Raw genomic sequence first — 12576 nt, 5'->3', positions numbered from 1 at the left:
TTTAATTCTGTGATTTGGATCATGGTTTTATGAGGAAAGAGACACCTGAAACAATTTTTAATAATGATCAATTTTATTGTTGAATTGTGTCATTGTATAGTTATTAGCATTTCATTTTGAGAAAACCAACAACAAAATAAGAGATTATATAATAACAATAAGAATTTACTGCATAAACAAAACATTGCCCCTGTATCATTGACAAAAAGTTGAAGCACAATCAGAATAACAAACAGCTTTAAAACATTTGTTACCAAGAGGGTTATTGCTCATGAAAATCTTAAAGATTCTCTCAAGAACTCTTATATACATCTAGTTTCACAGAGCAACAGTTTGAAATAATAAATCAAAGACATTACCAGATATTAGAACTTGATAGAATATATATATATATATATATCATATATATATATATATATATATATATATATATATATATATATATATATATATATATATATATATTTATAAGAATAGCTGGCAAAAGAAGATACACTACAGTAGGATATTGTTCACAAGGAGTGTCAAGTGAAACAGAAACTAACTTCTACATTTGTTTCCCTGCTTCGCCTTGTTTTGATCCAAGATGGACACATACTGTATGTGACTAAAGATTATTAGTAGATGTTAGAATTTTAGGAGCAAATATAGTTCCCATACAATAGGAATGGATGAATGAGAGGCAAATTGTAAAGCGTTTGAATAAAAGCAATATATAGAACAGTATAGTAACAAGAACACTATAACAGTCAATTTATTCCACTTGTCTGTCAGACGTTGCCCATTCTCTTCACTTTTACTGTTGCTTTTTCTTGATTTGTAGTTTTTTAAATCTTTGTACAACTTTGTCCCAAACAGACTTTACTTTGTTCTTTGCTGCCTCCCACACTGAGTCTGCTTGAACAGCTTCCCAATATCCTATACAACCACCTACTACTGCTCCTTTTCAGGCAGCAACTCCTGCAGCTATACCTAATCCAGGCACTATCTCATCCCTCAGCTCCTCCTCTGACATGTGTGGGTCAAAGAAACCAGGAGTGTCGATCAAAGTGGTGTTTCTTCCATTGACAGATCTGGTTTCTGCTTCAGAATAATGTGGTTTCAAGTCATGAAAATTGTTTATTTTAAATTCGGGCTTGTCACTATCGTCAAACATCACAATTGAAGGCATGCTTCTTCGATTGACAGTTTTGGTGTCTCCTGCACATTGACTTGTTCCAAGGTTTGGATCATGGTTTATCTTGGAGACATCCTCTCCAAATATGGTGTTGGATGTACTGCTTTTCCCAGCTCCAGTTTTTCCCAGCAGGACAATTCTTCTGTCTGAGGATAGAAAAGAATAATGACTCAGGATCAATAATATTATGCATATTGCTCTTACTTGTTTTTGTGCATCACTATTCAGATTACATTGTGACATATATGTCAGTTATAGGAATAATACTTTATGCACACATGAGTAAAAATCACATTAAAGAGGGACATTACTTTCTAAATGAAGTTACAGTCATAACTGGTAAATGAGGTCATGTAGAGTCCTTGATTTTGATTTGAATGTTTTTATCCCCATGTGAAAAGTAGCTGAAGTTAACAAGCAAACTAGCACTGTATTATTTAGAAAGATTTATATTATTTCTTGGCTTTTATGCTGTACCTTGTAAAATAACCATTTATTTGGTTTGACCAGATAATGTGGGTAAACAAGGGCAACAGATGGTAAAAACACTTGTTATAGTGCTCCATGGCATTGCATTTCAGAAAGGTAAACACCTAGTGTCCTCCCCAAGATAAATGTGCATTGATCACATTAGAACACCAAGCACCAAAAGGAGAGTTTTTATATGTTTATACCTCAATATTTATATTTTACCATTCTGGATATCAAAAATGTAATTGTGGATATCTGAAATTGAAAGTGAAATACACGTGAATGGCAAAAGTGATGTAGGAGGAATGATGTTGTAGATATCTGAAATGACAGTTGTAGATAGGAAGAAAGTCATTGTGGATATCTGACATGTTCATTTTGACTAGGAAGAATTGAATTACAGATATCTACAATTCATATCCAGTCTAGCTATTAAATGTTAAAATGAAATGGTCTCTTATACTTTTTAAGGATTTAAAGATACCTTGCATTGAATTTTGACTACTAGAAGTAAAGCTTTAGATATCTAGAAATACAATTTCTCCTAGTAAGAATGTCACTGAAAATTCCTGAGCGTCGGTTTTGATATGAATTACATAATTTCCATTTTCCCTGAGACATTTAGCCAAATACATATTTTCCAGTGTTCAGAAGAAATTATCATATTATTGAATAATGAATTCACTATCAGGATTATCAAAAAATACAGATACAAATAATCATTAAATAGTATTTAACGCATTCTGAGAGTAGAAATGGTTCCTGTGCATCTGAGCAGGACACAGTATAAATGCAGAATGCAGGTTTTTATTTAGGTGTTTAACAGGTAACAGGCTGCAGAGAGGAAAAAGCTGGTCTAGCGGTGATAACTGAACCTTTATTAGTATTAGCACAGTGCACATGTGTGCAGACACAAACTCCATCAGAAGTTTCTACAGCTGTTAAAGCCGACTGACAGTTGATCCAGCTGTGATCAGCTGTCGCTGTCAACAGAAACGGACGTCGCTTCACATGACGCTTCACAGAAGAGGACGTCTCATGTCTCTTAAAACAAATTTCCTCGTTTCCTCTCTCCTCGCTTGGTTTCCTTGCGTCTGTCCTTGCATCCACGGCGGGAGGGACTAAGACGCAAGGAAAAGACGCAAGTGAGGGAAACGTGGATGCAATTTAAGAGACTTGGGATGCACCCATGGTGTATCTTTTCTTACTGTGTATCTTGTCTATGGTGTTAAGTAGCACGCTGGCCAATCAGAAGCAAGAGGGCGCTGAAGGCCCACCCACCAATGAAAACGAAACATTGAGTGGTAAATTTGCTTTGTCAGTAAGAACGAAAACAAGAAATCAAGCTGAATTGGGGGGGGGGGGGGGGGGGGGTTCCCCCCAAAATTTGAAAAACAAAACAAAAACGATCTGTTGTTTCTGCCTGTGTCAACCGTACTGAAAAAACAAACTGTTAAAACATACCTTGGACGTTTTCGATTGTTTTTTTGTTTTTTGATTCTGACACAAAAAACAGTTTTCCGATTTTGTTTATGAAACAAATATCAGGTGACCAAGGTACATTTGAACTGTTTGTTTTTTCGGTACAATTGACACAGGTAGAAACCAGAAACAGGTTATTTTTTTGTTTTTTTTAAATTTTGGGCGAAAAACAAAAAATACAAACTCCGCTCAATTTTTTGTTTTCGTTCTCACTGACAAAACAAATTTACTACTCAATGTTTCATTTTCATTGGTGGGTGGGCTTTCAGTGCCCCCTTATTTCCGATTGGCCAGTGTGCTCTATCAGTTATGTTTGCACTGTTCTCCTCAAAATAAAGGTTCCACATCTTTGCCTTTAAACACAAAATATATGGACAGACAGACCTTTAGCCCTTAATAATTGATGATTATAATTGAATAATAATTATTATGGTCTTACTTAGAAGTGCTGCACATAATTTTGTTTTATAACCTACAATGACAATAAAACTGTTTTTCATATCAAAAGAACGGGCTGTCTTTCATTTTCAAATATTCAGTTGTTTCATAAAGTAATGCAACAGCGTTTTATTGTATTTCCGCTTCATGTGCAGCTGAGTGACCATAATTATTATATTATGCGTTATAATAAATTTTGGGCCAAATCCACAAAGAATGGATTACGCCCGCATCGTGAATTGCGCAGCAGTGTTTCAGGCTTTTCTCCACATTTCAGCACACAGATTGGTTCGTAATGAAAAAACTGCAGAGAGCACAAAAACCTCAATTTGCATGTCTTTAATTAGCAGAGATGTGCACACACAGAGCTCTTCACAATCACAAACCAACTGTCATGTATTTTGCTTCTTTTACTAGTATTTCGCATCTATTACATAATCTACTCAAATGTCAAAATACAGCTATTAATGTGACTCGGGCAGGTCTGAAATGTGTTACAATAATGTCGTTCAGATGTCACTGAATGTATCCGGGATGTTGCAGAAACATCAGTACTAGTACTGATGTTCTGTTTGTTGTCCACAGCTGGCTGTGTGTCACAGCTGGATGCAGCATCACACAACAGCTGAAACGATAAGAGCGTCTCCAAACTGAGAAAGAGGTTGTGCGTATTTACGCACGCGGCACAGCAGCGGTCACTTAATTAACACAGAATCAGATCAAAATTATGTGCAGCACCTCTCAGTAAGAGCATAATAAATTATTATTTAATTACAATCATCAATTATTAAGGGCTAAAGGTCTGTCTGTCTATATATTTTGTGTTTAAAGGCAAAGATGTGGAACCTTTATTTTGAAGAGTACAGTGCAAATATAATTGATAGAGCGCACTGGCCAATCAGAAACAAGGGGGCGCTGAAGGCCCACCCACCAATGAAAATGAAACATTGAGTGGTAAATTTGTCTCGTCAGTCAGAGCAGAAAACAAGAAATCGAGTTGTATTTGTGTTTTTTGCCCAAAATTTTAAGAACAAAAAAAAACAACCTGTTTCTGGTTTCTGTCTGTGTCAATTGTACCGAAAAAACAGACAGTTAAAACGTACCTTGGTCTGAAACAAATAACAGATTAAAGATTTTTCGTTTTTGAATTACAAATGAATTACAGATTATCCGATGAAACATGGACCTACCTGGAAAATAGTAGTAGCCTCCTTTGTTTTCCATCACTATCTTGTCTATGGTGTTGAGTAGCTCTGCCACCTGGAACTGGTTTCTCCTGTATTCATCAGGTTGGTTGTTGTTCCAGTCTTTATTATCAATGACGTGGCACCGGCCGCCGCACGTCTTCACCACATCACTCAGACCCTAATTGTGACTGACAAACTCTTCAATTGTCATCCCTTCAGGGAGCTGGTCACCATGAGTGAAGACAACTGCAGCGTATTTGAAAGCTTCTTCAGGGAAATATTCACATATTTTCCTGATGACGTCATTCTCCTGCTTGGTGAATTTCTCCACTCCACTTCTCTTCTCTCCAAGCACAATACGAAAAACATGAGGCCCAGGAGCACGCTCAGTGATACACTTCACTATCTCAGTCCTCGGGTTCTCTTCGGACATGTTTGTGTCAAAGAAACCAGGAGTGTCGACCAACGTGATGCTTCTTCCATTGACAGATCTGGTTTGAGCTTGACATTCTTTTGTTTCAGCGTTGGAAATATGGTTGATTGTGAACACATCCTCTCCAAATATTGTGTTAGCTAGGCTACTTTTCCCAACTCCAGTTTTTCCAATCATGACAATCCTCAGCTCTGTCACTAGAAGAGAATAATGTATCATAATCAGTCATGTACATTTGTCTCTTGCTGCCTCCTCACAGTGCTATTTAGGTTCTGGGAGAGTTTTGCCATTATGGTAATACAAAATGTTAAATTATATTATATATAATATAATATTATATATAACAGAACGGACCTGGCAGGAATGGAATATAATATTCAGAAGTATGTTTTAATTAGTGTATGAAAATAAGAATCGTTGTGTTTTCGTCACCTTAGAATGAACCCTTTATATCTACATTGGGAGCGACTAGTCCTCTTCCACAGAGGCCGCCATGTTGCCCCACCGATAACGAATTCACACGATCAGAAATTTTCTGCCAGCATTGCTCTCTCTCCTTATTTGCAGCAATAGTGCTGCTTTTTGCTGTGACAATGTATTTATATTTCTCATAACTCTCCTTTATAATGACCTGTTCCTCCTGACTGAAGCAGGCGGCCCGCGATCAGGCCATTTTGTGCGAAAAGAGAGTCAAATGAAACGCCAAACGTCCCCCTTCCTGGGGACTCACACAGACTCTGAAGCAGAAAGCCTGAGTTAACAAAGAAAGTTGATAACGACTTTCATTGGTGGATGGGCCTTCAGCGCCCCCCTGTTTCCGATTGGCCACTGTGCTCTATCAGTTATGTTGCCGCGCTGTGCTCTTCAAAATAAAGCTTCCACCTGTTTGTCTTTAGACAGCAATGTCAACACAAAATATACAGACAGTCAGACCTTTAGCCTGTAATAATTGATGTATTGTATTGCTGGTTCATGTGCAGCTGAGTGACCAAATCTACAAAGATTTACGCACGCAGCACAGCAGCCGTAACATCATTAACACAGAATCAGTCAGGATTTGACGGTAATTAATGTTCTGTGTTCTGCTGCACATCTACGGGTCAGCTGTTAGACACTTATTCCAGGTTCATACGGTGGGAATGTTTGTAATAAAGAAGCCCTGATGGATGAATCCTGAGCTCCATCAGCGCTCTTATTTTTATTTTTTAAATCCGAGATAAACTCACAACCCCACTTGATATCCACCCATGTCTGACTGTATATATCGCCATTACTATCATTCAATATCACAAGCTTGAATACTTGAAGAGAGAGTGACAGAGCGATAGTGTGAGTGAGAAGTGAGTGTGTGCACAGTTAACACTATCTGAAGACCCTAATAACTCCACTCTAACTGCATGTAGCAATCAGCGCTGGTCTTTGTGAATTAGACTGTTTTTGTAACGACGCTTATTTGCATAGAAGAGGGGCAATTTCGCGCCGAATGTATCAATATGACCTAATTTACATACATGCAAATGAAACAGGTGCACCATGACGCTATATATATTTTGTGTTGACATTGACACTTCATAAAGTGAAGAATGCAGTGCAAACATAACTGATAGAGCACACTGGCCAATCAGACACAAGAGGGCGCTGAAGGCCCATCCACCAATGAAAACAAAACATTGAGAAGTAAATTTGTTGTCAGTGAGAATGGAAAACAAGAGGAACAAAATGTTAAATCATAACATAACAATCATAACTAACTCACAATTGTTTCCTTTGCTGATGGCAGAACTAAGTGAATCAATAGAGGTATGTAAGAATAGAAGATAATTTATCTAATTATGTTATCATGGCTTTGTTATTCACTTTACATGTTTGACAGTTTATATTTTAAATATACAAGTACTTTGTGTTTTCAGTCTATTACAGTAATATTAGTAATCTTATGTTTTTAACATTTCATATATGATTATTATATATTATTATATTATATATGATATATGATTATTTTTTCCTTGTGGCAGATTAATATGATGCTCAGAGGAACACAGATGTACACAGAATAACTGAAATAAGTTGTTAACTCACCATCCATGATGTTAAAAAAGAAATTGGAGTGAAAATGTCTTGAAGTTGAATGTGGTCTATTTCTTTGCTTTGATTCTAGTGAGGTTCTGTGTCAACACACTACAATGAACAACCAGCAACAAGTTACTATCCTGAAAAAAAGTTCTGCAGAGGCTGAATTCTGCAGAGGCTGCACCTCTTTTAGGGGTGTGGACTGGAGTCATGTTTCAACTAATTTTGAAAGTAAACTCTGAACACTGCTTTTCATTCACCAAGGTCATTTTGTGCTCAGAGATTCAATAATACAATTATAGATGGTGGTTCCCTTTTAAAATTTACATACAAATATAAAAACAAGCTTGTTATTATTTTTGGCTTTCCCTCTCTGTACCATATTTAGACCTTAAAATATATGGATTTATGGTATTTGTCAGCATTTATCAAAACTGTAGCACTGACTGTTTTATTGTCCTCATTGATATTTTTCAGTATTCTTGCTGCTTAATTTTTTCACATAACAAACACTGATAAACGCTAGTCTGCCAGAGAAGGCTGGTAAAGCACTTGTACTTGTATATCAGGAATTTGATCAGATTTGATGACTGCTACTCAGTCTGAACTGTTTTAAGTCAGTCTCTTTCTCTTTTTGACGTTCCAATAACATCAAACATGTTTAATATTATCAGAAGTTTTTAATCTTGGCTCATGCAAATAGTGAAGTTCAATGACATCAACACTGTCAACAACCAATAGGTGCTCTCTCCAGAAGCAAACGGGAAGCAACAAATCGGGTAGTTACTGTAACAGCCAAAAAGACTACTTAAATACCATCACACACATGATATACGGTGAATTAACAATGTTATGAGTCTGTGTTTAATTCAATGTGTATCTGATCCACCAACCAGAACATATTTTAGTGAAAAATCTTAATTTTTGTAATGGTACTCCACTCATTCCCACAGTCATCTCCCATTAAAATGGTGCAGCTATCCAATGGAGGCCGGTTGTGAGTTTAGGCAACAAAACCCAGAATGTAACGTTAGCACCAAAATACAGTTTATTATATTGATGTCAAATTAACAAGAATACTGTCGACCTATGATGCCTTTTATCTTGTGTTTCTAGATTTATGTGTTTTTGCAGACATGTCTTAAACTTAGTTTAGCGTAATATTTCCTCGGAGAGCTCAGGGAGCTTCAAACTGCTAATATGTATATTTTTAACGTTTTGTCATCACTACAGAAAAAACAGGTAACTGCTAAAGTATGATAAGGTTTTCTGATGTTGACTAGCTTGTTGCTGTTAGTTATTGGTTTGATTATTAGTTTACTGCCTAATAATGTCTGTTTGTATTGATTACTGATGGTGGCTGATTGTACTCAGTTTAGAACAACAGTATGCATTAAATAGTTGCCCTTTTTGTGTTTGTGTTTTATAGGAAGTGAAATTTTCTTTACACTTTGCCACAATGGGTCAGAGTATCATATCTGAAGAAATGGAACGAGGAGGTAAACAAAATGAATGAAAATGAAAATTAAGGCTAGAAAAACCTGACTTCTTCCTGTACATTTCAATTAATAAACATGAATGGAGCTTTTTGAATTAACAACATGTATGAAACATTGTAGTAATGTAAAATATAAACATACATGGAACTTACTGGAAAAGAATCATTCTTGTATTAAATAAATAAATAATTAAATAAATCATTTTTTTACCAGAGAGTCAACATCAAAACATGAATGAACTATATCAGGTTATTTACTAACAATCAATGTATATAGAGAGAGTGTATATTCAACTGTATCCTTTAACCTTTTATGTGGTTCTATGAAAAAATGAAACAACTGAATAGACAGGTGACCAATCAGCTGTTTTATTGTTGCGCAACACATTTATAACTGAGCAACAAACACTTAATCTACAAAAAACAAACAAGCATAAAACAAAACAGGTGAAAAGCAAATCATCATCATGAAAAAAACAAAAAGTCATGTAGAGTTCATGTCCCAACAACCACTTTCAGATTTCAGATCAAAACCTGTGCCATGTTTGCTTACAGTAAACAAGACATTACAGAAGATAAGACAGGTTGTTCAGTAATATGAATGAATGACAGTTTTCAGAGAAACAGGTTGAAGTGGAACCTGATGTGATGTTTAGCTAGATAAATTAAAACTTTGATTACTGCTGGATTAACTTCTTATTTATAGATACGGGGATTTCCATCAAGTCAGAAGTCAAAATTAACATCTGTTGGATTCTGTTTCAGTGTTCATTCAAATGAGTTCCAAAGATTGTTTGTTCTTTCATACAAATCATAAAGAATGTTGAAGACATCATCAAATGTCTTCTGTATTGCCGTCTAAGGTGTGATTGCCACCTAAACTACCTTTTCTGTTGCACTGACTTGGCTATTTGTTCTTCTACCACTGTTGCTAGTGGTGTTGCTATTACTTGTTCATCAAATAGTGGTATACCTCTGTTAATACCTTCACAAATTTTGACTTGATCAACACAGCTGAGACAGTTGCAAGTAATCCAGCAATGATAGACAAACCCACAAAACCTCTAATCCATGTCCGTGGTGCTTTGTTCAAATGCTTCTCAAGGACTCTGCTTTTAGCCTGCTGTCTGATCTCTTCCTGTGTCATGTTTCCTGATGACAGTCTGATGCGCTCTTCCTCTTTCTGTATTTCTCTCTCCACTGTTTGCAGCATTTCATTGGTGTAGTAGCCTCCATTGTTTTCCATCACTATCTTGTCTATGTTGTTGAGTAGCTCTGCCACCTGGAACTGGTTGCTCCTGTATTCATCCAGCTGTTTGATCTTCCAGTATTTATTATCAACAACGTGGCACCGGCCACCGCACTTCTTCACCAGATCACTCATATGCTCACTTTCACTGACAAACTCTTCAATCTTCATCCCTTCTGGGAGCTGGTCACCCTGGGTTAAGACAACTGCAGCATATTTGAAAGCATCCTCAGAGAAATATTCACACATTTTTGTGATGACAGCTTTCTCCTGCTCGGTGAATTTCTCCACTTTAAGCAGAATGAGAAAAGCATGAGGCCCAGGAGCGCACTCAGTGATACACCTCACCATCTCAGGCTTCATGTCCTCCTCAGACCTGCCTGGGTCAAAGAAACCAGGAGTGTCGATCAAAGTGATGCTTCTTCCATTGACAGATTTGGTCTCTGCTTCACAAAAATGCAATTTCAAGTCATTAAAATGGTTTATTTTGAATGTGGCCTCTCCAAATATGGTGTTAGCCAGGCTGCTCTTCCCAGCTCCAGTTTTCCCCAGTAGGACAATCCTCCTTGTGTTCAACCCTGAAAGAGAATTACTTTCTATCAGTAAAGCAGGTAACTTGTCCAAGTGGTTTTCACATTCATTGATTTTACTACAATAATTATTACACCAGTTCAGAAACATTTCAAACACAAGTAGGAGCTCTGCTCTGCTTTAAATGTTTTATAACTCTATAAAGACTCTAACAAGCCAATCAACTGCATAATTAAGTTCAACATCAAACATCAACTCAAATATTTAAAAAAGTACAGCTAATGTTGAGTTATACTATCCTGGAGTAACAGTCAATTTGTAGATGTGTACTGTGAAATTCACAGTTTCCCATTTTAAAGTGTTTGATAATAAATTCATCATTATATTTCGTATGAAAAAATTGGTTGATCTTCTCTGTCTGAGAGACGTGATAAGCATATATACTTATTTATCTACAAGGCCCTTATTGTGAAGCTACAATCTTAGATCACAACTATGCTTGATTGGTCCTCTGGATCACATCATACTCAGTCTAATGATCGAGTTTCACTACAAGTCACTAGAGTTTGTACTGAGCTTGGAAGATCTGCATTTTGTTTTAATGCTCCGACCACCTGGAACTCTTTGCAGAAAACCTTAAAAACTGATACTTAAGTAACCCTTGAACATTTTAAATCTATGATCACAAACCACTTAAATTCTGTTTGTACTTGTTTTAATTGATTTGTTTTATATCTTGTATCTTTTATTATCTATATACTTGTTTTAATTGACATCAACATGGCTGTAATGAGGGCCAGCTTTCAATGATTTTTGAGTTTAATGAAGGTAATAATAAAACTGACATTAGGAACCTCTTCACTCTAATAATTCTGGGAATTATCTGATGGATACTGTCACATGTCATAGAAACTTAAAATAAGGATATAGAAAGTTAGTGAAGAAAAGAAAATTAAGAAGAAGAAAAAGAAAAAAATATTGTACAAATAAAGTTGAAAAATATTTAAAAGAAAAATAAATAGCATTGAAATGTGGTTTATATTGGATTACCCCTCCCTCCTTAAAATGAAAGCTGGGAATTGTGAATTTCTTTTACTTCTTTAAATGGAAGTATTTGGCCTACAGTTTAGTCCTCATTGTTAACATAATAGCTGAAATAAATAAACTCAACTTACCTTCCATGTTGTCGAAAATAGAGTTCAGTTCAGAAAATTCTTCAAATCCACGAGACGTCCTCACTGACAGTCTTTTCTCTTGTTCTCTTGGTCCGACTTGCCTCTGGCACTTTTTTTTCTACCTATCTGACTTGTTTCCTGGCTGCAGGTTATGAACACATATTGTATTATGGCATAAATGAGATCCACGCGTGCGGATGTAGAGGAGTCGTGCGTAAAACTCAGACACCCAGGCACGCATTATTTTTGCGCTTTAACAGCAGTCGCGCGCAGAATATCTCTGCTCGCGTGAGAAATATTGTAGCCTGTGAGGAGAAAACCATGCGCTGAGCTCGCGCAGACTCCGAAGCAGCGCGTGACTGTTATCCCCGAGTGCACAACTACTATCACTGCTCTCCGGCACGTAACATTTTCACCTGCTCGCTCGAAAGTGGTTGGCGGATCCAGTTACCATTATATCCCTAAATATAACTGGTTCACTGATCTGCCATCCTGGACAGCTAGGTACGGTAACACCACCTGGACAAACCACATAAACCAGTTCTATATGAAAAGTTCCCTTTGATAACTTCGGCTGTGATTTGGCGCTATATAAATAAAATTGATTTGACTTGAATGTATGCAAAACCTTAAACAGAGCAATGTACTTGAATGTGTTTGTCTGAGCTCTGTCTTTTGTTTCTTCCATTAGTGACATTAACTTGATAAAGCACTGGGACTTTTTTCTGTTTTTACTTAGTTCATATAGTTGTTTTGTTATTGTTTGTTTTAGTAAATTTCTTTGGTTCAAGATGTGATTCTTTGGCCCTGAAAGTCATAAACATAGTAGTAATTTGTTTTTTGATTTTTTTTTTAACTTAGATCC

General features: G+C 36.4%; 2 protein-coding genes across 2 annotated transcripts; both read right to left on the bottom strand.

The window, feature by feature from the left end:
- Positions 1-462: 462 nt before the first annotated feature.
- LOC121889122 (GTPase IMAP family member 9-like) lies at positions 463-7371 on the bottom strand. The gene is made up of 3 exons (XM_042400831.1): positions 7268-7371; positions 4759-5385; positions 463-1323 (listed from the first exon to the last, which is right to left on the bottom strand). The coding sequence occupies exons 1-2, from the start codon at positions 7272-7274 to the stop codon at positions 4934-4936; spliced, it is 459 nt and encodes a 152-aa protein (XP_042256765.1). The 5' UTR covers positions 7275-7371; the 3' UTR covers positions 463-1323; positions 4759-4933.
- Positions 7372-9199: 1828 nt separating this feature from the next.
- Positions 9200-12309, bottom strand: LOC121889120 (GTPase IMAP family member 7-like). The gene is made up of 2 exons (XM_042400829.1): positions 11712-12309; positions 9200-10583 (listed from the first exon to the last, which is right to left on the bottom strand). Exons 1-2 carry the CDS (start codon positions 11716-11718, stop codon positions 9703-9705), a joined length of 888 nt encoding a protein of 295 aa, XP_042256763.1. The 5' UTR covers positions 11719-12309; the 3' UTR covers positions 9200-9702.
- Positions 12310-12576: the final 267 nt, after the last annotated feature.

The sequence above is a fragment of the Thunnus maccoyii genome, chromosome 22, assembly GCF_910596095.1.
Source record: "Thunnus maccoyii chromosome 22, fThuMac1.1, whole genome shotgun sequence".
NCBI classification, from domain to species: Eukaryota; Metazoa; Chordata; class Actinopteri; order Scombriformes; family Scombridae; genus Thunnus; species Thunnus maccoyii.
This window is presented reverse-complemented; position numbering and strand designations above follow the sequence as displayed.